This window comes from Mesoplodon mirus (genome assembly GCF_964341445.2).
Source record: "Mesoplodon mirus genome assembly, chromosome: 5".
Classification (NCBI taxonomy): Eukaryota; Metazoa; Chordata; class Mammalia; order Artiodactyla; family Ziphiidae; genus Mesoplodon; species Mesoplodon mirus.
This window is the reverse complement of record NC_138980.1, coordinates 81060777-81087777: the sequence shown is the minus strand read 5'-3', so window position 1 is coordinate 81087777 and position 27001 is coordinate 81060777. Positions and strand designations below refer to the sequence as shown.

Genomic DNA, 27001 nt, shown 5'->3' with positions numbered 1-27001 from the left:
CTGAAGACAGGGGCCAAAACAAACACAAACTAAAAAAGGAACTTAAGAGAAATTAGAAAAAACAATGCTAAGAGAATAAAAAGAGGGGGAGAAGGGAAGGAAAGAGAGAGGGAGGGTAATTAATACCTTTGGGGAAATGAGCAGACACTGCATTCATGAAACTAGAATAGGAGGCTTTTAAGGAAACAATTCCAGTAACAATAAGAGCTTTTAGAAATGAAAATTCTAGGAGAACGGATCTCCTTTTCAATGTAAAAACTGAAATATAAAGTTGAGAAAATCTCCCCAAATCAGAAAACCTATTAAGCCAGAGATCTGAAAAAGGAGGGAAAAGATGAGAAAAGTAGAAGATGGATACAGGAGGTTCAACTTCTACATAAAAGGAGCTCCAAAAACAGAGAACACAGAAACAGATTTTACATCCTTTCCAAAGAAATACATCTACAAGACTTCCAACCCCATAGGGCCTGCGTTTCCAGTGACAGGACCAAGTACAGTACAACAAATTAAAGAAGGATGTCACTGAGAAATGTCAGAATGCTGGGGACAAGGGAAAGACGAAGGCTTGGGAGTTGGGCGAACAAGCAGGTATCAAACAGGACCTCAAATCAGGACGGTGTTGGACTTGTCCAAGACAACACTGGGTGGCTCAAAGTTATGGAGCCTTGAGAGAAAATGATTTTAACCAATTCTTCATGGAGCCACTGTTATCAATCAAGTGAGAGGGTAGAAGGAAAACATGTTCAAACGTCAAGATTTCAAAACTTGGGGCTTCCCTGGTGGCGCAGTGGTTGAGAGTCCGCCTGCCGATGCAGGGGACACGGGTTCATGCCCCGGTCCGGGAAGATCCCACATGCCGCGGAGCGGCTGGGCCCGTGAGCCATGGCCGCTAAGCCTGCGCGTCCAGAGCCTGTGCTCCGCAACGGGAGAGGCCACAACAGTGAGAGGCCCGCGTACCGCAAACAAACAAATAAATAAATAAATAAATAAAATATATATGTGGCTTAAAAAAAAAAAAAAAAGATTTCAAAACTTGTACTTCCCATGAACCCCTTCTTAGGAAGCTACTGGGAGACGTGTTTCACCAGAATGAAGGGACAAAAAAGCAAGAGAGAAGAGTACACAGACCCAGAAAATAGGGTATCCAACCTAAAGGGCAAATGGAATGAATCTTCAGCATGTACGAGAGAAAGCTCTGATTTTCATACCTCTACATAAGGCCTGAGCTATCAGACCAGATCGGAGCAGATCAGAAGACTCCAGAGAGACTGCCCCGAAAGATACAGTGTCTAGAAATGCTTGATGTACTGCAACAAATTGAGAGGCAGTTTATAATGCTGGCATGATAGTTTGTGGTGAGTTAGTGATGGGCACATAGAACATTAAGCAAACAAAAAACAAGACAATTACCTCCAGGGAGAAAGCTGGATGAGGAAAGAAGGGTAATCATAGTACATGGCTGTGTTGTGAATAATATATGCATAGTCATGATAACGTTAACACTGGATATTGACCTAACCTGAAATTTCTTGTGGAGGACAGCCTCTATGCTGGCCTCTAAAGACCCTGCTTCTTCCTATTCACATCCTTATGTGATGCTCTGCCCCAGATTGAGTTTGAGCTGGACCTCCTCACTTCTTATGACTAGGATAAATGGCAGAAGCGAACAGTTGTCATTTCTAACATTTATACAAGGACTCCAGCCCATCTTGGGCTAGCTGTCTCCTGGGTCTTGCTGGGGAAATAAGCTGCCATGCTACAGGCAGCCCTACAGAGAGGCTCATGGGGCACTGCAGGGAATTAAGGTCAGTTCAACAGCCCCTGAAGAATTAAAAGCTCACCAACGACCAAGTAAGTGAGATGAGAGGTGGGTCCTGCAGCCCCAGTCCGGCCTTCAGTTTACTGTGGCCCCAGTCCCACAGACTGATTGACAGCCTGGGCCAGAAGCACCCAGCTAAGCTGCTCCCAGATTGTTGGCCCATGGAAACTATGAGATAATAAATGTTCGCTGTTTTAACTTACTATGTTTTGGAGTGATTTGTTACACAGCAATAGATAACTCATAACTATATTGGGAGGATGGGAGGCAGTAGAAGACATTTTACTGTCTTTTGTGTTGGGAGGGAGGGGAGTAAGAGAGCTGAACCATCTTCTATAATAAGAAGTTAATACAAAAAAACCTAAAACTGAAATATAAGAAATAGCCATGTAAACAACTGCTTTCAAAATAGAGAGAAAAATATCAATGAAAAGAGTTGAAAGTAGTTAGTTGCCTCAGGCAAGGAGGAGCTGGGTGAGGAAAAGGTGGAACAAGAAACTGCTGGGTTAGTTATGGGCCTCGGAGAACTATGTTGCTTTTTAAACTATACACATGTATAATCAGATTAAAAGTTAAAAAGATTTTCTTAGGTCAGTCTCCCAAGGCAAAAGAAACAAAAGCAAAAATAAACAAATGGGACGGAATCAAACTTATAAGCTTTTGCATAGAAAAGGAAACTAAACAAAATGAAAAGACAACCTACAGAAAGGGAGAAACTATTTGCAAATGATACAACCGACAAGAGATTAATTTCCAAAATATACAAACAGCTCATACAACTCAATAACAAAAAAACAAACAGCCCAATCAAAAAATGGGCAGAACACCTAAAGAGACATTTCTCCAAGGAAGACATAAAGATGGCCAATAGGCACATGAAAAGATGCTCAACATCATTAATTACTAGAGAAATGCAAATCAAAACTACAGTGAGGCACGACCTCACACCAGTCAGAATGGCCATCATCAAAAAGTCTACAAATAACAAATGCTGGAGAGAATGTGGAGAAAAGGGAAGCCTCCTACACTGTTGGTGGGAATGTGAGCTGGTGGTCTCACTATGGAGAACAGTATAGAGATTCCTTAAAAAACTAAAAATAGAGTTGCCATATGGTCCAGTAATCCTACTCCTGGACATATATCCAGAGAAAACTCTAATTCAAAAAGATACATGCACCCCTATGTTCATAGTAGTGCTATTTACAAAAGCCAAGACATGGAAGCAATCTAAATGTCCATCAACAGATGAATGGATAAAGAAGATGTAGTGTACATGGAAAGCACATCCACACAATGGAATACTACTCAGCCATAAAAAGGAATGAAATACTGCAATGCCATTTTCAGCAACATGGATGGACCTGGAGATTATCATACTAAGTGAAGTCAGTCAGAAGGAGAATGACAAATATCACATGATATCACTTATATGTGGAATCTAAAATATTACACAAATGAACTTATTTACAAAACAGAAACAGACTCACAGACACAGAAAACAAACTTATGGTTAACAAAGGGGAAAGGGGGTGGGGGAGGGATAAATCAGGAGTTTGGGATTAGCAGATACAAACTACTATACATAAAACAGGTAAACAACAAGGTCCTACTGTACAGCACAGGGAACTATATTCAATACCCTGTAATAAACCATAATGAAAAAGAATATATATACACATGTGTATATATGTGATATATATACATTATATATACCATATATATATATATAAACTGAATCACTTTGCTATATGCTAGAAACTAACACAACACTGTAAATCAACTATACTTCAATAATTTTTAAAAAAGTGAAAAATTAAACTAAACTACATGTATGTGTTTACTCTCATGCATCCAATCAATTCTCTATTATCACAGCAGTCATCTGGGCATTTTAGGGAGTCTTAACCAGCTGTAGATAGAGCAGAGCTAGAAGTTGTTGGACCTTGAGCAGGCAAATGACCAAGGGCTTGAAACCTGCTAATGAAATTGTGAGGATTCTACCTTTTAGGAATCTTATCAGATAACATCTTCAACGTGTTCATTCTTCCTTGGAGTGTATCAGAGCATAAAATAAATGTCAGCCAAACTCAGACCAGACTCCACTTTATCTGCACAACTGCTAAAAGTTCAATAAATGATATGAGTGAACAGATTCATTTCTGGAGACTCAGGCCACCCCTACCTGTTCAACAGAACCTGGCACTAACCCAGAGGGTGATTTAAGAGTAATACCATCAAGGCTGTGTCCTAAGAATTCTGTTCCGGATCCTTTAAGTCCAAAATAATTCTGGCAAGAACACTCTAAGATATTCATGTTCCTTTGCTCCCCAAACTTCAGGTATCTTCAAGAGAGGATGTACTCTAAACCCCACCCCCCATTTTCACACAGGAGGAAAGTGAGACAACACCCTGGTTCTCTTGATACCTGGTCTAGTGCTATTTTCTAGGGTTCTGGTTTTCCCTGGTACCTTGTCAAGCTTCCCTACAAGTCCAAAGGCATTTCTGAACTACATCATATTATTTAGCTTATGTAAATACATTAGCTTTCACAGTGAACAAGAACTATTTTAGGAAAAGCTGAAGAAGAAACAAATACTCTCAAAGAACTTCATTAGTTCATTATATACAGGTACACTTTTATAACAAATGGGGACCGTGGGAAGTGGAAGTTACCATTATTAGTTAGTCACACAGTTTTCCTTTTCCTTTCAACGAGTCCCCCTTTGCTCTTAAGACCAATACGTTCTAGCATCCCCAAAGTAATAGCAATCACACCATTATGTTTTAATCTTGTTTTTCTCGTGGTTTAGTCACACATCTTTTCTCAAAAACCATTTGTCTAGTAGCTGACACAAACTGCAACACCAAGAACCCTTGAGGGTTCTGCAACAATACATTTTTAAAAATCTGCTAAATGGACAGGTATCAGAACCACTGCAGCCAAGAGGATAAAGGAGAATTTTTAATAAAAATATTACAGGTGTTTCTTGATTTATGCAACTGTGCCCTTCCAGAAAATCTTGATACACAGTATTTTGTATGAAGTATAAAAATGTTCCTTTTGTTTAGTTATCATGGGGGACTATAAAGGCACATAGCCACTCAACATACTTTTTTTTATTCAGGTACTGTCACTCTAAATACTTTTCACTATTCAAGTAGCCAAAAAAGAAGAAGAAGAAGAAGTTCATGTGCAATAGAAGAAAGGCTTTGGCTGCCTTCTTTGAAAACTGACCCTCTTTTGGGTTCTAATCAATCACATTATGCTTACCAACAGGCCTGGCACTCCTGCTATCCCTTGTCACTTTTCATTCATAATCACAATGAAATAAACAGGGCAATGACACCAAACACTGAATCATAACAAGTTGAAGCTGCCAGAATTTGCAGAGTGAATGAACAACACAAATTTCGGCTCCCTGACAATTCCCTAATATTCCTTTTTAAACACCAGACTTCTCTTTCTACTTCCCAAAATATGCAAAGGTTTACCCTGAGTAAATGTACCCAAGTGAAGGGTGGCTACCCCTCTGGCAGAGATCTGCATCTCCCTTGGGTGAAATGTAGTATAAAGCTTGACTCTACTGATCACGAGTGATCAGGGTGAGAGTCAAACGTGAAGAAAAAAGGGCTTATCAACGAGACAGAACACAGACCCCAGAGAATTTGGGTTAGCTGAATGACTCCTCAGAGGAGGGGATCAGTACAGTCCAGCCCATAACCTTCTGAAACCTTGAGGTGAGGGTATGTCGGCAAGACTAGATTCCTCCCACGCCATCACTGAAGCTACTGGAACTCTGTGGCACTTGATTCTCCTTTAGACCCTGCCTTGATTTCCACCCCAGTCAAAAATTCCCCAGACTCCATTTTCCTCGCTTTGAGAAAATGAGGATGGTGATGCTAACCACGGCCTCAAATACTTAACGGTCACACTCAACATATGTTATGCTTTGTTGAAATTCCATACTTGGAAATGTGCTACTGCAAGAAAATGCAAGGTGGGCTGGTACGACTGATGATATTTACTTTTAGAAGGTATTTAATTCAAAAGCCAGATATAAAGTGAGATGTCCTAGAGGGAATACACTTCAGAGATTCTCTAGTAACTGGCTGAGGGTTTGAGGTTAACAGTCTCCTTCTGAATCACTGAAGATAAATGTGCAGTCAATATAATTTTAAGTAGCTCACTGCATTCTGCTTCTTTGAAAACTGACCCCCCGTTCCCCTAATCGGGTCATCTGTTTCACTTAGCACTTAACATTTTTTAGAACTCCCTGTGAATGTATAATGCCTTTTAGTCCCCCTACCAAGCAGAGGTCTTAAGGAAGAGACAACAACGTGGCACTGGTGCTTTTGCAAAGCAGCCTGCCCCAGTTCCGGTCTACGGCCTCCTAACTTGTCTGCCCTTGACTATTCGAAGACTTCTGGAACTCAAAGCTCCTCTCACATGCTTGCTTACTGCAGCCACCCCGGTTCCAGGTTCAGAGAGCGCCCAGCCAATGCCCTTGACCCTAATGATGGTTCTTCTCCTCTTCCAGCATCCACCCTCTACAGGTTTGTTTGAACTAGAAAGAATTCCGTATGTATATATTCGAGGTGCTGGTAAGAAGCAGCTCTCTGAGAGCACTGGCTGGAACTGGGAGGCTTTTCATATCCTGAAGGGCTACTGGGTCTTCTCCTGAAGCTGCAGAAAGTGGTGGAAAGCAGTCTTCGTTGGCTCTCTTTAAACAAGTCGGTCTCTGCTGCTACTCAGGCGAAATAAGACATATTAAATGTTCTCCGTAGTCAGCTCTTTCAACTTGACTTCCTTCAAAAGTTGTCTGTCAATGTGGATACCAAGAAGACATCGACATGGCAACATACCAACGGTGCAGATGCACGTGTGAGCCCCTGAAGGGCTGGCGGGAACAGGCTGCCCACTGAGCCAGAAGAACATGTGGTACCGCCTCTGACGCATGGGAAGTGCTGGGCCATTTTTTTTTTTTTCTTGTTAGGAAATATGGAGTCGAAAATGACATTTGGGGTATTTTTGTAAAAATATTTGGTGAATATTAAATTTTTAAAAAACATTTCCCTCTATAAGCCGAATTGAGTTCCCACATTTCAGTCAAAACCTCAAACTGACAAGCAAATGTTTATTTGCCTTTTAGCATATTTTTAAAATAACTGGTTATATTCATCCACACATACATCAACAAACACAGACTTAAAACTAGGCAAGGCTGATCATTTTAGGTAGAATCTAGAAATCCAGAAAGGGTACACAGTCACTTTATTTAGACTGTCTGGACCCCAGTTTCTCTAGAAGAATAATAGGGCTAATTACAGGAGTTTTCCACATAAATGAGATGCTAATTATATGGTGTTGGCAGAGCAATGTAAAGTTCCTGGGGCAAAACTGTTTAATTGTTCAGGCCTGCCAAATGTGTCATGTGCCATGTAAAGGAAACAGCCATACTTCTAACACCCGAGGACTGCAATACTATGAAAGTGTCTCAAATATATATTTGAGTCAGAAGGCATCATTAGGAAATGAATATATGTATATGGGTGTGGTGAGTACATAATTGCTCGGTTTACTATTCAGTTAAAAGCAATTATCAAGTGAGCAGTAAGGGTCTTGCCTACCTCATATCACTTTTTTTTTTTTTCTTTTTTTCTTTTTTTGCAGTACGCGGGCCTCTCACTGTTGTGGCCTCTCCCTTTGCGGAGCACAGGCTCCGGACGCGCAGGCTCAGTGGCCATGGCTCATGGGCCCAGCCGCTCCGCGGCATGTGGGATCTCCCCAGACCGGGGCACGAACCCGCGTCTCCTGCATCGGCAGGCGGACTCTCAACCACTGCGCCACCAGGGAAGCCTCTCATATCACTTTTTTTTTTTTTTTTTTTTTTTTTTTTCCATAGAGAGCAGAAAAATAATTTATTCCAAAGGAGGGCAGAAATAAGAAACTCATCCTGAAAATATACTTTGGTATAATTCTGGTGGGACAGATTTTCCCTCTGAACATGTTCTCCTACTGACTGCCCCACTGGAGTCTTACTGTCATGTAATAGTTTTTAAACACTTCGCTGATTCTCATGTTGTGAGCAGGCAGGAGCCATCTTCAAATCCAGTTTCCCAGGAGAGAGTAATGTTATTTCTTAGAAGAACAGCACTTTCTATCTCCAAACAGTACATAAACACTTTATAGAGGCAGCACAGTTTAGATTCAATAGGCACATCATTCATCAAAGTGTAAAAAAGGTGACAGGAAAAAATACTGCATTGTAGAATAAGATATTCAAATGTGGTGGGAACGTTTAAGGCAGCTGACAGCCAAAGTGGGCGAGTCAAGGAAGGTGGTCTGGGTATGGAGGTGATTTTGCATCTAGAGGAGTTCTCTTCGTGACAAGAGATAGCAGCAAACGGAACAGGTCACCAACATGGTGATGATAACTCCCCGGTTGGGACCCTTAGGGATGAACCAGGGCACCAGAAAGCCGACGAAGCCCCAGAACACGCTCATCACGATGAGAGGCACGGTGAGGCCGGTATACGCCAAGGTTGCTGCGGGAGGTGCCAGCCCCTGCCCCGCCGCCGCACTGTGGTCCCACCCGGAAGTCTCATATCACTTTTTATCCACCCCCCTCTTGGGTCTCCGGGCTGTTCCATCAGACTTCACTGGTTACTCTGTAATTGTGCCCATGAGCCTAATTCTCCCAACTTTGCTGAGAACAGCTTTTTTGCAATTTATGCTATTCCTTCTCCCTACAGCTTAGTTTGCTTTTGCCTGGGAAATATTAGCCTAACTTCTCTGAAAACAGAAGGCCTGGGTACATATGGGAATGCTTTGGTAGGTATTACTTTTAAAAACTACCTGGATAGTTCTTCCTCCTGCTGTGTCTATACACAGAGGCTGCCAAGGGAAGGGGCTATGAGAGGAAATGGAATGCTGGGGGCGGGGCAGGGCTGGAGTGTGCCACAGAGAAATCCGAAAACTGCCGGCATCTGGCAAGTGACAAGCTATATGTTATCAACAAACCATGCGGCGCAAAGGTTTTCCTATAAAGATCCTGTCCTTCGCCTGTCCTTATTCTGAAGAAGAACCCAAAAGAAAGATGTTTGCAGAGACAGAAACATGAGTGACTTAGATTCCTACCAATTCAGAATGGAGGCTTGACAGGCTAATTTTCTCCCCTGGGTGTTTGAATTCCTCAGATCTAAAAGTCTCTTTAACTTCTTTCACTGGGAGAAAAAAAAGCTGTAAAATGTCATTCTAGACACAAGCAGGAGTGAAATCTGAAGCTCCCTCCATCCAGAGCAAAGCCCTCCACCAGGCAAAGCCCCGGCGGCACGCTCTCCTGGGAACATCACTTCACTTGCACACCTGCCTTCTCAGCCTGGACCATTTTGATATTTACTACAAGGGGAAAGTCCCATTCCCATTCTATCTAGGACAGGACCCTGGATATGGGCACTGCAAGCTATGCATTGGTCTTACAACCTCATGCCTTTTGTCATCAAAATGTCACTGAGGCCACAGTTGGGAAAGGTAAGAGAGGAGGGCACTCCACCGGGCAGTGTGAACCGGTTCAGCCTTTTGGGAAAGTGGTTAAGTGGTTAATGTCTTCCAGTGCATTAAAAACGCCTGTGTCCTGGACTCAGCAATTTTGCTTCTTGAAAACTGATGCTAGCATAATATTCGCAAGTCCATAAAACAATACAAAAACTTCATGCACAAAGACGCAGTGCCGACAGCTATCTAAGGAGTTGAGGCAATGTAAATAGCTGCCATGAGAGGAATTTAAAACTTTTGCGCCCATTTTATGTAATATTTTATATCAATGTAATATATTTTAGAAAGTATTTTAATAACATCAGAAATGCTTATCTTTTAATGTTAGGATTAAAAGAAGAGAAAGAAATATTCAAAAGTATACTACCGAATGATCTCCATTACATTTTTTTAAATAGATATTTAAAAAGTTAAGAAAGAAATCAACAAATTGAAGTACCTGCCTGAATAGTGAGATCATAGAAGATTTTTTTCTTCTTTTTTCTTTCTTTCCCCCAAATGTCTTAAAATAGCCATGTATTTCTTTTATAATCAAAAAATTAAAACCAGATTGAGGATATAAATGATTGAAGGGACGAAGCACGCCAAATATTTTGTTTCTCCTTTTTTGTGGAAATAAGTCTAATAACAGCAAGGTTGGAAGTTGAAAGACAATAAAAACATTGTCAGATTTTTATAATGGCTTTAAAGAAAATCAGTGACAAAGTAGATTTCTGGAACTCTATTTTCCAGATTGTGTAGGCCAAACTTAATTTAAAAGTAGCATATTCCTGAGTAGAAAGCGACACTATTCAAACTTAAACAGGTATCAAGACCATATCACTTTGTTTTGCGAATTTACTCAACATTTAACAAATATGTATGGCGTACTTACTCTGTGCCAGGCGCCGGGGATCCAACAGTGAACAAAACAGATGGGATTTGTGCGCTAAGGAAGCTTACAGCATAGTGGGGATGAAAGGGATGGTTTGTATACAGCAACCCAGCTAAAGCTGATTCAATGACTCCTGCCAAAATCAGACGCTAGACCTATAAAGAATTTCCTATCATTCCACACACAAAAATAAAAACTCCAGCTATTACATCACTTTTTACTCCCTCTCTCCAAAGAGCACTTTGAGAGATATACAGGGTCTTTCGAGCAGTGACAGAAATCCAGAACACCCAGGAGGAGGTGTGAAGAGCAAGGGCTCTAGGAGTCCAACCACTATAGGTTCAAATTCCCTCACCAGGTGTGCTGCCTTGCACAGGTGAATCCCTTTCTAAGTCTCCTCTTTTAAAACATGGTAACCCAACATTGTAAATCAATGATACTCCAATAAAAATTTAAAAAAAAAAATAAAATATAATAAGAGTGAGCTCACTTTGGATTTTGTCCTGAGGACTGAAGGAAATTACCTAGCAAGCATGCCCAGCACAGTGCCTGGCACAGAGTAAATGCTCAACAAGCCTTTCTCTTATCCATAAAACACGCATATTTACACATAAAAACAGCAAAGAATCAGGTAAGGACAAAGATGTAAAAGTCTACAAAATGGGGAACTGGGGTAAGTGGTAGTGACTGCTAATGAATACAGGGTTTCTTGGAGTGTAAAGAAAATGTTCTAGAATTAATTGTGGTGATGGTTACACAACTCTGAATACACTAAAAAGCCATCAAGTTTTACACTTTAAACGGATGGATTGTATGTTATGTAAATTATAGCTCGAGAAGCTGCTATAAAAAATTGTATTTTAAAAAGTCAATGGAATATTTTAATTCATATTTCAATCCAGATGGGCCAACAGCTATTCTTTGCAACCCATGAGACTGTGTGAATTTTGTAATTAGAAAATAGTATCTTCAGTTCCGAGTCACTATAATATTAAGACTCAGATTTTTTTACCAACTCCTTTACAGGGAAAAGATAAACAAGCACACAGGACAATACCACACACCCACAAATCTTGTAAGACAACTTCTTAAATCTTTTACTATATACACCTTAGTCCGAAGAAAAGTTTAGTTTAAAATGTTTTACATTCTGTATTCACATACAGGACTATATTTAGCTGCAATATCAACCAACCAAAAGGGGAAACAAAATGCCTTTAATACAGTGAGTTTGAAACTTACCACTTCATTACTTAACACCTAATGTCACCACCAAAATAAATATACAAATAACACAAAAGAACAAATGTTTGATCCAAAAACATTAAGCTGAATCCTACCTGATAGCAGGTTATTTTTCACAATAACAAGAGGTGAAGTGACTGTCTGTGTTATGGCTCTCCAGCAACGCACAATCACTCATCATATCCAGATTTTGGCCACATTACCTCATCAGAAAAGCATAAAACAGGTCCAAGAAAGCATAAAGCAAAACTCAGGAAAATGGCCCAGACAATGCTTCCCTCCTCCCTTCCTTACTCTCTCCTTCAGTCAGCACATCTTTATTGAGTGTCTACTATGAGAAGACCTCGCCTCCATTTTTACCTTCTGTATTTTTCTATGAAGCTGCTAACATTAGTTTCAGTACTCTTTAAAAAAAATTGTGGGGCCTCCCTGGTGGCGCAAGTGGTTGAGAGTCCGCCTGCCGATGCAGGGGATACGGGTTCGTGCCCCGGTCTGGGAGGATCCCATATGCCGCGGAGCGGCTGGGCCCGTGAGCCATGGCCGCTGGGCCTGCGCATCCGGAGCCTGTGCTCCGCAACGGGGGAGGCCACAACAGTGAGAGGCCCGCATACCGCAAAAAGAAAAAAAAAAAAAAAAAAAAAAAAAAAAATTGTGATATGAGCTTTGTAGTTGTTTATAATATACATCATCAAACGAATTTTAGTTTATTAAAAAAATTTTCACCATTGTACACAGAATAATCAGAGGTAATTAAACTGGCATATGGTCCAGCAAACATATGGATCTGATTTTCTATTTGGGCTGCCTTTTGCAGGTGAAAATGAGTAGCACTTGTACACTGTGGAAGGGGCATCCTTTGAGCTGCTCTACCACCAATGGTGATGAATTTCAAGAAACAATCCATACTTTCATCAGCAACCACCACTGCAAGATGGCCCGGGAAGGTGACGGGGGAGCAAGCATGCCCAGCACGATACACAGAGTGGAAGTAACTAGTAGTTCTTTCAGCCCCTCAAAACCTCTGTGGCGTTTATGCTGAGGATCAAGGCTAGACCCTTTTTCTCATTAGCTCAGTGATTAAACAACTATACTCACCTGCCAAACTCACATCCTAGGGGCTGGTTTACCTCCACTGAGCACAGTGCTGATAGGGAGCCTGCCCATCAGCCATCTTAAAGTTCCCCATCACTGCACAGTTGTAATCATCACTGGTATGGCAGGTAATGAAATGCAGAAGTGAAAGTGGGCATCTTATTCCCCTTGTGAGTCAAAGCTGAACTTATAAGATCACTGGGAACTATCTCAACAAACAGTAGTGTTTCAATCATTAAAGTACTGCACCAACTCCATGCTCAGTTACTAAAAATACAAAGTAAGCTTGGATTAATACTTAATCTCTTGAATCAAGATTTAAAAAGAATGTTCTCTTTTCAAAAAGATTGGTAAGTAAGTACTGCAGAATAGGAATAACAATACCAAAAATGAGATCGGTGGTCAATTATGTAGATCATTTGCTTTTTAATGAATTAGCTTGAAACTCCCTCTACTGCACAAACACTATCCTCTTTATGACTTTGGAGATGCAGAAAAAGCAGAAGAATTTAAGAACATCTCTGATGGTTTAAAAAAGAATCATTTACTTCTCTAATCCAAACATGAATTCTCAAGATCACTTTTCTTTCCTCAGAAAACACACAGAACATCAAGTGAAGGACCTGACATAAACAAGCATTCTTCCTCTCACACTAGGTGTTTTCTCATAAGTCATCATGTGTACTCCCATCAACCCCTCTGAAAACTCTCAATGTTTTCTGAGTACAGTCTTCTATTTGCCACTTTTATCAACTTTCCTTAATACTCTGGGTTTCTGAACTATTTCAAAAATAACTCAGCAGACCACACAGAGATGAAGTCACAGTGTCTGGCTCACTGGAGAAACAAACTAAGGTCCACCCCACCGTACTAATAAATTAGGACGAGCGGTACGCCAGTTAGTTGTGCATTAAGCCCCTCAAAACCTATATGGAGTTCACGTTCAGGATCAAAGCTGAACCCTCTTTCTCATTAGCAGTCATTAAACAGCTATGCTCACCTGTCACACTACAGCATCTTGACAGACATTATCTACCCTGTAAGGTAAACATGGCAGGTGTCTCTGTCCATGTCATACCTGAGAAAATGAGACAATAATACATGTGACTTCCTTAAAGGGAAAAAGTTGAGCAGCTTGCAAAGGGCCAGGACATCCCCTCTTTCCCCTGAGACAATGGTTCTCATTCTTGTTTGCACATTAGAAGCCCCTGGGGACATATGAAAAAACACCAATGGCAGGTCACCAAACCAGACCAAGTTGCCAGCCCAGACCATGGAGATACCTGGGAATGGTGCCTGGGCATCAGCATGGTTTAAAAGCTCTCCAGGTGATTCACAGGCACAAAGTTGAGAACCACTTATCTCTAACCTACAGATGTTTAAAAGGACATCACTATCACTGGCAAACACCAGTTTTCTTTCTCTCACTTCCTTTTCTTCGGTGGCTTTGCCTAAGGACAGAATGGCAGAGCTGTGGTAAACAACAGTCATAACAATGAATAATGGACCCAACCAAAACAAGTATGTTCTGGGGGTGGGCAAAAAAAAAAAAAAAAAAAAAAAAAAAACCAGTAAGAAACAGGATTCAATAAGAATCAAAAGGAAAACACATTCTCGAAAGCTAAAAAGCCAAGTTCAACACATAGGTATTTACATACATTGCTGTATACACCATGTTTTCTTTGTTTTTCCCTCCCCAAAAGAGCAAATTTTCAAACAAATAACTATACACTGGCATGTGTGTCCCAAATGTCAGGAATGAAATGCTAAGGAAATTCTTTCTAACATCTGCAAGTAATTGTGTACAATACGTCATTGCTCCTATGCATGCACCTTAAAGAAGAAAGATCAGAGTAGAATAACTATACATCCAAATGCAGTAATAGTTTTGCTCTACTATTAAGCATGATCTGAAACCCACTAATTATTTCCAGAGGGAACTTCTCTCCTAACACTTTATTCCGAAGCATAGTTTGGTTCTTAGGCAACCAGGACTTCATGGACTGGCAGTAATACAAGCGGGAAAGTGGGATTAAAAGAACACTCCTCAAATGAGGAATTCCAAGCATAAGAAACAATTAGGTACCTAGTGGGGATTTCGTATTCCAGTTCTGCTGTCCCTACCACCTTCCAACGAAATTACAAGTACACTCAATATTCCCCCCAAAGACTGCAGATAGGAGCTTTTAAGACTTCTAGGATCTTAAGACACATACACAGACACACACACACAGACACACACACACTTCACATATGCGTGAATGCACATAAACTGGGTCTGTGAAAAACACGACCAGTTATACAGTATCTTCAAAACGAAAATACGAAGGAAGAGATTTTATTCAACTCAATCTATAAGACATTAGTCAAAGGCAACTGACAGTTTTACAAATGCTCTTTGTTAGGGAAAACTTATACTAGAAACAGCCACAGCTTACTTTCCCTTCACTTCCCCCCAAATCCATCTTTTTTTAGCTCTGCCAAATAAGTGGCTCCAAATGTGTTTGTTCTGTTTCTCTCTTTGTTTTTCCCGAAAGGGAAAAATTAATGGTCAAGTGGGTTTAATTTTTAAATCGGTACAAGAGCTTTAAACACACACTGTACCGAAAAAAAATGCAAACGGAATGCTCTTGAAAATGGTTACACATTAAACACACATATAATGACCCAGGCCTCTACTAAGGCGAGTTCTTAAATTCTACGGAGGTCAGAAGTTTAGTTTATTCAGCAAGAATAACTCTATTAACAGCTCCATCTCCTTCTTGTCACCACAGTAAATATCCACACACTCCAAATCCTAGAAAATGTGAGGCAATTCAAAGGAGGCTGGAGCTGCTGAGGGCTCCACTGCTGTGCCTCAAAAGCTTCTAAAGCAACTGGTCTGCCGTATGAATGAAGGGAAGCCACCCACAGGGATGCATGGATCACAGTGGATCAGAGCAGTTACAAATCAGACTTAGGAGACGGATTTTCAGAGAACAGGAGGAAAATGGGGAGGGCTTATGTACATCACTCCTAAATAATAATGATGATGAAAGCTCTCTAAGCACATGCCCAGAGTATCAGAATTCTTGATCAACTCATGTACTGCTATAGTTTTTAAACACGGATTTTTCCCCCCTAACTAATCCCATCTTTTATTAGAGGCCAAGGTTAAAAGGCAAAACCCAGCAGACTCCTAAGCACGGTGAAAAATAACCCAAGCCTTGTAGCTGTTCCAGAACGACAAACTTTCTGGATCTTTCATTTTTAATTTAATTTTACAACATCTACCATGCAGGAAGGTCACACTGCGGGAACCTGTCCTATCACCTGCTGGAATAAATAAAATCATGACAAGCCTTATACAGATGGGCACCAAGTCATATCTAGGAAAGGGAAGACAGTGCTCCACCCTAAGGAGTCAATTATCCAAGTTACAAGAAAATCTGATTTTCAAGTTGATGGGAATTAAGCCTTACTCTTTCAAAATCTTTTTGCTCCTGAAAGTCATCTCTACTAATTAACCTTATTAATGTCTTGATGCCTTTTCTATACTTTTCTCTCCAAGATGCCAGTCTGAAGCTCTTATCCACCTACTTCTGCTCTAGGGAAAATCTAAGGGAAGATGCACGGTGCACAACCCACGGGCAATGAGGGAGAAGCCATCTCCCCGCATGGACCTCTTGCACTGAACAGGGTCTAAACAGGCCAGCAAGACGGGAGAGGTTTAATTCCCGCTCCTCTGACATCAATTCCTCCCAATGTGGTTGCGTAGTTCTGTTTTAAATGGCTTTCCAGTTAAAAGTACAAAGAGGGAGGAGCCCCAAAACCCCCCAAATTTCTAAAACCAAGAGTAAATTTTAACGGTTGCTCAGTTCTATTTGAGCAAATAAGAGAGCTCCCCGTATCTACTGCTTTCATTCCCTTTCTCTGGTCGCTTCTTACATAATTCAATCTTGCTTTTTCCTTACTGATGCTATCCACAAAAAATTTTAATCGAATTACCAAACCCATCCTACAAGAAGAGTACATTCAATGTAATATGTAGAATTCAAATATTTTCCCCTTAAGTTTTTTTTTTTTGCCTATCTTGAAACAGCTTGGGCTGTTTTCTGCCTTCTGACCACTGTGCTTACACCTGTCGCCTGATTTTCAGTCTTCATTTTTAATTCTCATTCCCTAGTTTGTCACTGTTCTTAACTATTTTCTCCCAACTCTTTCTTCCCCAACAATTACCCCCAATATATTCTCCTTTCCCATCCACTCAGCCTCTTGAGCATATATTTTACTTCCTCTCCTTTGAGTTTCAGCCCTCAATTCTTCCCCTTGATATAGAGGAACCTAAACAATGATTTTGTGTCTCAGATCCTTCTTATTACCCTTATTCTTGCTCTGAACTCCTCTCCCGAAAGACCATGATATCGACAGCAGTCATCTCCTTATCCTTGACCAATCCAGCTCAGAGGAAAAAATGTTTCCCCTGTGTTTTTTATTTTCCTTTGGTCCCCTGGTGCACCCCGGGCCATGCTTCTTTCTTATGTGCTGTCCTCTACTCACTCCCCCGTGGAGCAATGCAGCTCTCTCCTTGATATTCAGTTTGTAATTATCTGTTGGCCTCTGTCAGGGACACTGGCCATCTGAAACACGCTCTACTTGATGATCATATGAGATGTGAGATGTGGCCGACCATGGTCTGGATCCACTGTCAGTACGACGTACACCTGATGTGTATTTCCAACAGCAATGAGACATTCACCCTGATCCATTTCTCTTGCACCTTGGGTTCTCTTGTGACTAATGAATAGCACTTGCCAGAGGGCTTGCTGGGTTAAGGGGCCGGGAAGGTGCTACATTTCCAGCCATAGAAAAGAACCGACTGGCCCAAATGGGGCTCAAGCGTTTGACCTCGGTTTCATTAGCTCTCAGCACCAACCAGCCACCGTCACGTGACAGCAATGGCCCCTGCTCAATGCAGGAACCTTGTGTCGATTCAGAAGGGAAATATAAGCCTCAACAACACAACGACACCCACACAGAGACAGATCTGTTAGCAAACCAAAAAGGAAATGAACTTGAGATCTATGTCCCATTCTGATTTCCATGACACCTCCTAGGAGAAAGGGTAACCTTCACCCTGCTTCTCACAGGCCTTCCAAGTTAGCGCTTAAAGCGGAAAACCAATTTGAGGTACACCAGACTGACCATGAATGTAAAAGCAGCCACGAACAAAAAGAGAAACAGAGCTCTTATGTCAACAAAAATCAAGAGAGCATAGAAACCACTTTTCTCTCCTCTCTGAATACCACACAGCAAAGTCCCCTTACAGGTGGACACACATACATCATGAGGAAGAGGGCATGGGAAAATAGATAAAAATAAATTGTATTTACCTTCTTCTGTTTCATGCCACACGATCCCTTCCAAATTCACACTGGTCCCGGGTTCACAGGGCCCAAGACACTCTGGCTCTGTCACTACTCCAACTTCACACGTATTGACACCCACGGAACGCGTCCGAACCAAAAGCTGTTCAACCGGTGCTGCAATATTGGATGAAGATGGGGAAAAGTAGGAGGGCAGAATCTGAGGCGTGAGACTGCTGGAAATCGGCGGCGGTGGTGCTGGCACTGTAAACAGGGGCTCAACCTGAAAGACAGACAGGCTTACTGCAGTGGTGCTGCATGCTCGGAGCTCTTTTCAATGCAATATGTTTACATCACTTCCAGAACACATCACCATTCCAAATTCCATTTGCAATTATAATACGCTTTGAGTGTTTTAATGGTGCCAAAATACAAAGCAGAATAGAAATAAGCAGTTTCGTTTTTCATGACACACAAGGTAAACATTGGAGCTCTAGCTTCCTGTGCTATAGACAGGCCTTCAAGGTCCTTCTAAATTCACCAATTAACAACCTTCAGCCTCCAGAGACGTGAATGAAATATGCTTTGCCAAATGAAGGCTATTTCCCACGTGTCGTGAAGTCGTATTTTCAACACTACAGTATTTTCCAAAGGAGAAACTCTAATAAATACCTATATAGGCATCACTGGCCATTCAAGTACAGGAGATGGACTAAAATTGTTTTCAAAGTATTTTATAAACCATAATGAATTAAGTCACTACTAAAATAGATGAACTACTCTGCCAAATATATAAAATACATAAATTTGATTATACACACTGAAACACAGAAACTGGATATTATTAGCATGTATTAAGCATCAACTTTTAACTAAGTGTTCTACTGCAAAGTTTGGCAGAATTCATAAAAATGGAGAAATAAACATGTGTGCTCAACAGAATCTGAGTTTCTCCAATGCACAAATCCTTTAGTGGTTCAACAAAGATTCCTGATGAGTTGGACCAAGACTCAGCAGCCCTCTCTATGTCCGAAAAGAGAAATGACAGCCAAAACAAGATCCTGTGGTACAATAATTCCTTTGCACCCCGATCCTGAGGAGAGCAAGCAAAGGAGTCCTTCACCACAAAAAGTTTAGGAGTCAGGCCATAATGAAACCAAAGACTATGCATGTACTAAGTAGGTAGACGGTCAACAGACTCATTCATTCCTTCCGCCCATTTAACCATTGTTGTGACTGCTACGGAGTAGCTTTGGCCCTGCTGACAGGTTATCAAATGTGAAAGAGCCAAACACACAGCACGTCTGCACCAGGATTCCAGATCACCTATGTCCTCAGGCTGCACAGAGACACCACCTACACACAAGAGATGATACCGTATGTGTTTTATCAGTTGGGCTAACAAATTAGATGTGTAAAAAGGACACAGAGAAGGTTGTTCTGGTAAAATGCCATCTTCGTCTGTTTATATATTCTCAGTTAACGTTTGTGAGAAATCCACGTCTGGCTACAGACATAATATTATATAGTCTTTGTTCGTCAAAAAAAAAAAAAAACCACACACACAAAAAGAGTGTATTTCAAGAGAAGTCATATGAGGAAGTGTGCTCCTAGATAAACAGCTGAAGCAGTCATCTGGGTGGGTTCCTTGTTCATATGACTGTAGGAACTATTTCTACAGTTTGCATTTCACTAAAATGATACAGCGACGTTCACATGCCTGAGTGATCCAAGATGCAATAGAACAGCCCTTCATCCAACTGCACACTAAAGAAACTTAATTTCCTGCTCTCGAAGCTGCCATAAAACTCCTTTTGCTCCATGCTTTTTATTGTTCTTCCTTCTTGATCACAGATCCCAAGAAAGGAAAGCATTTAACAGCCCCAAACCCCAGATCTGGTGATTTATGCTTTTGTGTAAATGCAGCTTAACATGGATCAAAGTTCACACTGATAGTTCCTATTTTAAAACTGGGCTGACAAATGAAGAAAGGGGTTCTGAGGAAGAAAATTTAAGGAGGGCAGGGGGAGCCAATGCAACGTTGTAGTCTTTATTTCAACTAAAAGATTGCATGAGATTGAAATCACTTTCTAGAATTTAAAAAAGGAAAAAAAAAGACCAAGGAAAATTATAAACCAGCTATACTGCACATTTTTTTTTGTGCATGATTCCCAACAACCTCTTCATCTGTACAGTTAGTTGTAAACTGTAATTTGGTGCTACACATGTAAACTGAAAAGACAAAATGGAACAATATTCTCAAGATATCCTTTATATCCTTGATCGACAGTGTACATTAATTCCAAGAGAACAAATATAGCTTCAGTTAGATAAACAAGAAACTGGAATAAAATAAAAGAGGTGAGGAGTCTCAGAGAGCACCAACTCTCTAATTTTCAATTTCAGGATACCTTGGGGCAACATGTACAACAGAAGTTATAGGGACAGGGTGTGCTGACACCAGGACTTCGGTTCCACCTCCCACATTAATTAAGCTTGTGACTTGGGAGAATCATTTAACCTCACCGAGGCCCATGTTCCTCAACTGGAAAATGTATTCTTTGGCCTTCTAATAGTGATGACGAATCCTCTCAAAACAGAATTTCTAGACCAAATCCCTATTTCAGTATAAGTCTGCTTATGAATATATTTGTATAGAGATACACACACACTCACATACTTATTTGGGATATTTATGTAATTTCAAAGATGAAGCTTCTAAAGAGACTAGAAGCTTGATGGGAGAGACCATGGTATCCTGGGCCTACCAGCAAGTTAACTGTGCTTATTTCCATTAACACAATTCAAATGCAATGAAAACAGTTCAGTTGATGACATTTAAAGAAGGGACCTTGGAGCCCTGTGCATGCTTGGTTTTTTTTGTTTGTTTGTTTGATTGTTTTTTGTTTTTTTGCGGTACGCGGGCCTCTCACTGTTGTGGCCTCTCCCGTTGCGGAGCACAGGCTCCAGATGCGCAGGCTCAGCGGCCACGGCTCACGGGCCCAGCCGCTCCGCGGCATGTGGGATCTTCCCAGACCAGGGCACGAACCCGCGTCCCCTGCATCGGCAGGCGGACTCTCAACCACTGCGCCACCAGGGAAGCCCGCATGCTTGTTTTTTTTTATTTACTTTTTTTTTTTTTTTTTTTTTTTTTTTTTTGCAGTACGCGGGCCTCTCACTGTTGTGGCCTCTCCCGTTGTGGAGCACAGGCTCCGGACACGCAGGCTCAGCGGCCATGGCTCACGGCATGTGGGATCTTCCCGGACCGGAGCACGAACCCGTGTCCCCTGCGTCAGCAGGCGGGCTCTCAACCACTGCGCCACCAGGGAAGCCCCGCATGCTTGTTTTAAAATGAGAAAAGTAAGATTCAGAGAAGTTTGACTATAAATATGAACTTAACCATAAACAGCCCCCCAATGTGATAATAGTCTAAAACTCTTAAACTTGATAGGAGAACTCAATAGGTAGTATAGTTTTAAAGGTTCAACTCTTTGACTCGCACAAGTGAACTTCTCTTAGTTTTTCCACTGTACTCACTTCCTCCATGTAGCTCAAAACTCCCATTCCCGATCATAATTATCAGTGAGAGTAGAAAAGGGAACTTTTCTCCCTTGAGATTTCAGGATTTGGAGTGGAGAACAAAGACCTCCCATGTTGTCTACTGGGGGTCCCTCTTCCCCAGAGCTCACCAACTGGAAAAGGGGTGGGGAATGATAGCTACTCCCAGAGGCAGGTTTTATTTGGCAGGTATGCTACTTTTAAAAACCTTTTCATTTGTTGACCAACACAAAAAATTAGGGAAAAGTCTGAATTTCCACGATCTCGTAACAAAATAACTGGCTCACGTGCTATGCTCGGCCCACCTTCCTCGTGGCATCAACTGACAGGGCTGAGCTTCCCTCAGCCTGCAGTGACCTACCCCGGCACAAGCAGTGAGTTGGCGTTTCCAGCTTTTCCGAGACGAACGCAGAACGTTGGCGGTAGAAGTTCATCTAACCCAACTTACTCATTGTAGACAAAACCGTGGCCCATATCTGTTTGTGTGCAAGGGTAATTAAGCATCTCTAGGGGCAGCCCAGGTAAGCATAAAAGAGCAGCATCCTCCAAGCAGGACCTTCACAGAACGGGTTCAACATACACTAACACTAGAGACAAAAGAGGGGTGAAAGGGAAATAATTCAGAGTGCGGCCATTTCTTTCTACCAGCTAACACCCCCAGTGGGAGAAGTTCCCCTAAAAAAGGTTTTGGTTCTCTTGTGTATCTCACGGTAGCTAATACACAGTCACATGACACCATATGTAACTCAGGATTTTGAAAGATCTTCAACAGGTACTGTTGCCTTATACAAAAGGTCAACTCCACTGCACCCTGATTTCTCAGTCACTCACTGATCATACACTGAAACGTAATTTCTTCACCCAGTGAGGCTCCTTAAGACAGAGAGTACCAACAGTTCCCATGAGGGCATCCGGGGAGGAAGCAACATACACTTGGACTTGGGTAGTGATAAACCTCGGGTTGTGCTGGATTCAAATCCTGACCCTGGTGGTACTTGCTTGCGTGGGATCCTGAGCAAATGACCTGGCTACTCTAAGGCTCAGTGTCTGGACCTAAGAAATGGGAATAAGAATAACAATAACCTGCACAGGGTCGTGGTGAAGACGCAATGAGATAATTCATGCCCAGTGAAAGCTCTGCACGGTGCTTAGCTCAGTAAACAATGACTTTGAAAAAGAAAAAAGGAAGTCCCTGGTCTGATATTACAGTTCTCTAACCCTGCATCCACTCTTACAAAGCTCCTTTTTATATCCTACTATGTTTAACATAAATCTATAATCCTCTCCAAATGCATGGTTAAGGGCGGTTAAAGTGTGTTAAAAGTATAAGAAAAAGGGCTTAACCCTGAGAAGCTCAGCCTGAGGAAATACTGCTCCTTTCATACACTGGCATCTGGCAGCCGTGCACCGGCTTAATCCAGCCCCACTTTATAGCAGGCCCTGATGAGTCCTATACTTCTAGAAAATCTCCTGCTACTCGTCTGTAGCTGTACCTCTTTTTTTGTGCACTGCTCCCCGCAAAGTCTTTTATTCACCTCAACTCGATCACATGTCCACCCAATAAATAACTACTAACACACCTGCTGTGTGTCAGGCGCCGCTAGCAAAACAAGAGTGGGCAAGACTGTAGCAGAAATCAACATACAAATCCAGCAAAATTACAAGTGTCGCTGCAGAACCTCATCCAAGGGGCTGTCCATGGTGGCCTGAGCGCAAAAAACAGCATGTAGAAGACAGTGCGGGGCAGGGATCAGTCTCTGGAGTTGGAATCCATCTCAACCTTTCAGCACCTTTGGCAAGTTGCTTGATCTGTCTGGGACCCAGTGGCTTCATCTGTAAAATGTAAATACCACTTGGCTGCTAAGGTGACTACTACCTGAGATCATTCAAACAACATTAGCCCAGGGCCCAGTACGGAATAGCCCTCAATAAATAAAAGCTATTGCCATAGTCAATATGATTATTATTATTACAAATATACTTGAGACCTGAACTGAAAAGAAAACAATAGGTGGTTTGGCCCTTTAAAGCCAAATGCTAGGATTTGCCACGTTCAAAGGCAATTCAAGAGAGGCAGTTATAAATACCTTTCTGGAGGGAAGTACCCTAAAATAGTAATCATCAGATATTCCATTTAAACATTGGTGGGGAATTATTAGTCAAATACTACCAATAAATGGAATAAAAGAGCAGAAGAGAGAACTGGCCGGTTGTAGCAATGGTTCCTTTGTCAAAGCTCTTTTCTGTTATCTTGACGGGACACTGATGTAACCTGCTAGAGCCCAAAAGAGGAAAGCAGGAAAGCAGCCATCTCCAGTGGGGGGAAAAAAAAAAAAAAAAAAGAAAGACCCATAAGTCTAACAGCTGGTGGTGGCAGCCTGTCAAACTGAGGAAAGTTAATGTCAAGAACAGACGCGCGGCAGTCTCTCACTGTTATTTTTGCATGATTATTCCCAGGTGTTGGTGCACGCTGAGCAGTAGCCCGGCTATTTATCACTCGAGAGAGCCTAAGAGTATGGAAGTAGGGGAGCAGAGAGGGGAGAGGGAGGTGGGGAAGAAAAGGTTATTTACACAGATAGCGGCACTTAGGGTGTGTAATCAGAGGACTGGGGGAAAAAAATCCGCAGAGAGATTCTGGCAATATTTTCTCTGTTCACCTTATTTCAAGAGCTTCCTGAGCGCCGATGAGCAAGGAAGGCTGCAAAGCTGGAGCGTGAGTGGCAGCAGCAGCTTTGCATCACGCGAGCACGGACTGTGGCAGCCGGTGATGGGTTTCCAGGACCCACAAACTGACAGCAAGTGAGGAGGGGTGGGCAGGGCTGGGGGTGCTCCAGGCACTCCGGCTCCGCTCAGACCCAACAAAGGGACAGTCAGGTGGCTCTGCTGCGGGGAGGGCTAGCGCTGCCAGGAAGAGGGGAAGGAAGTTCACAGCCTGGAGACGGGCAAGCCTCAAGGAAAGATTCCCTCCCACACCCCAGGGCAGGTCTGAACCCCCACTGGGGAGCCTGCCCAGGTTTCTGCCATCTGTTGCCACAAATCTCCATGCTCATCTTGCTCTTAACCCCTCAATCCTGGGATGTTCAGGTCACCAACAACCAGAGCGGGAGTGGTGTTTTATTATTTTGCTCAGTCAATATTTTTACCTTCTATGAGCGCGCCAGGGCACAATTACTTAATGCTCACATTTTCTCCATATCCTGGAATTTGGCTGTTTTATGAGATTGCCCACAGTCACCTCTTTAATTTAAAAAGCATTAGACAGAAACTGCACTTCGTGTAGGGGAAATCACAGCTCTTTAAAGGTGACCACTGGCGCAGTCTATCACTTTGCATTTTAACTACCCTTTCTGCCTGACATCACTGCTTCATGAGTAGAGCAAGGGAGCTTAAAAAATGGTTTCCTTATGCACCAATCTTTTCCCCAAAATGATTCATCAAGGGTAAATTTCCATCCCTGTCGGACACAACTGTAACAATTGTATTTCTGTCATTCCTAAGTCTATCTTTCCTACATGTAGTGAAGACTTTTCCTTCTAGAACTGTGATCAGGGCAACGCATGCTCTACAACTTGCTGCCACACAACAGGGGCAAACTCTTACTAAGGGCCGACTGTGCACCAGGCCCCCATATGTTGTCTATCTCCTTTGACACTCATTATGTCTCCATTTTATAGAAGCAGAAATTGAAGATCTTGGAGGATGGACAACTTACCCAAAGAGCTGAAATTCAAGGCCAAACCTCTCTGATTTCCAAGTCCATGAGCTTTCTTGTAAAACCACTAACGACATCAGTAGCTACTGTTTAATACATATAACACAGGAGGGATTATACTGTGCATTCTCCCATTCAGTCCTCACAGGCTATGACTGAAAGTACCTTACAGATGAGGAATAAGAAACTTAAACTTAAAAGGTCACTTAGGGTCAGTGGCTGAGCCAGAATTTGAACCCACGTTGGTCAAACGGCAAAAGAAACTCTTCTCAATGTAAAAGAGAACACAAGATGTTTGAAACCTACCTCCCCAGGTAATTTCTGACCCTTTTCTGCATGTTAGAAGGCACGCATCTGATCACTTTTCTCAACACCTAGTTCAGAATGGTGCATCTCGTTGTGTCCAAGCAAATACTGCCATCCCTCCAGAAACTTCGACTAAAAACCTCGCAGAAACCAAAGCTCAGGTTTGGCTTGGTTTTGCTTTTAAACATCTTTATTGGAGTATCATTGCTTTCCAATGGGGTGTTAGTTTCTGCTGTACAACAAAATGCATCAGCTATACATATACATATATCCCCATATCTCTTCCCTCTTGCCTCTCCCTCCCACCCTCCCTATCCCGCCCCTCTAGGTGGTCACAACGCACCCAGCTGATCTCCCTGCGCTATGCGGCTGCTTCAGGTTTTGTTTTGCTGTTGTTGTTGTTTTAAATCATCCGACTCCAAAAGCAACAGCTATGTACAATGACTGGGAATCATCGTACCATTATTTTCATTTTCTCATCCCCAGGTATAAAGACCAGAGACCACCCCAAATAAAAAGCCAAAGTACTTTTTAGCTGTTCAAGTGCTTTTAAAAGCTTCTCCGTTGAACGGGTAGGACTCAGCCTGGGGCTGAAACAGGGCTCTGGCCCCAAGGCCAGTTGGGGCCAAGACGGATGCTTTCTTTTCCAACCAGGACCCCAGCCACGCTGAAATCGCAGAATGCCAACCCAGGGTCTCTGTGGCGCTGCTTGGGGGTGGTGGTCAAGGGAAGGTTGCTGACTGTTAGCGTGTCACTCCAGAAGTGACTCCATACGTGTAGGTCACAAGGCAGAGGCACACATGGGCCAGCCACAGGTGTAAAATATATTTTAAACCACAGTGACGATCCTTAACTTCATTCTCTAGCCATGACAATTTTTCAAAGCAAAAGAGAAGGTACTGAGTATGGAAAGACAGAGTGTAATTCAACTACTCCAGACTCAGTGTCTTAAGTTCTTTGATTGCTGTTTTGAAGCCAAACCAAATTCTCCCCTAGAAGGCCCTCCATCAGCTGTGCTGAGTTCCACAGGAAAGTGCTGCCAGTGGAGGTGGAGGGGACACGGGGACTCAGCCTCAGGCACTTTCCACAGCAGTTGTCACATACTTAGCCTCATCTGTGTTCTTTGCAAAAAAAAAAATCTGTCCTATTGCTGAGCGACAGATTCTTCACCTGTTTTAAAAGTGTCGGTGAGGGCTTCCCTGGTGGCGCAGTGGTTGAGAGTCAACCTGCCGATGCGGGGGACACGGGTTCGTGCCCTGGTCCTGGAGGATCCCACATGCCGCAGAGCGGCTGGGCCCGTGAGCCATGGCCGCTGGGCCTGCGCGTCCGGAGCCTGTGCTCCGCAACGGGAGGGGCCACAACAGTGAGAGGCACGCACGCGTACCAAGAAAAAGAAAAAGTGTCGGTGACATCTTCCACTGCTCAGCAAGCTGGGCATGCTTTAAACAGCAGGAAATGATCAGTGTTTTCCTATCTTGTTCGTAAGGGTTCTCTG

At 42.3% G+C, this 27001-nt stretch overlaps 1 protein-coding gene across 4 annotated transcripts in view; it reads right to left on the bottom strand.

Moving 5' to 3' along the window:
• The window catches only part of ZNF608 (zinc finger protein 608), a 111406-nt gene that overhangs the window by 42872 nt on the left and 41533 nt on the right, over positions 1 to 27001 (bottom strand). For all 4 annotated transcript variants that reach the window (XM_082622806.1, XM_082622807.1, XM_082622804.1 and 1 more), the window contains one exon: positions 17958 to 18213. In XM_082622806.1, the coding sequence (XP_082478932.1) occupies positions 17958 to 18213 (256 nt within the window). The remainder of the gene's footprint in view (positions 1 to 17957; positions 18214 to 27001) is intronic.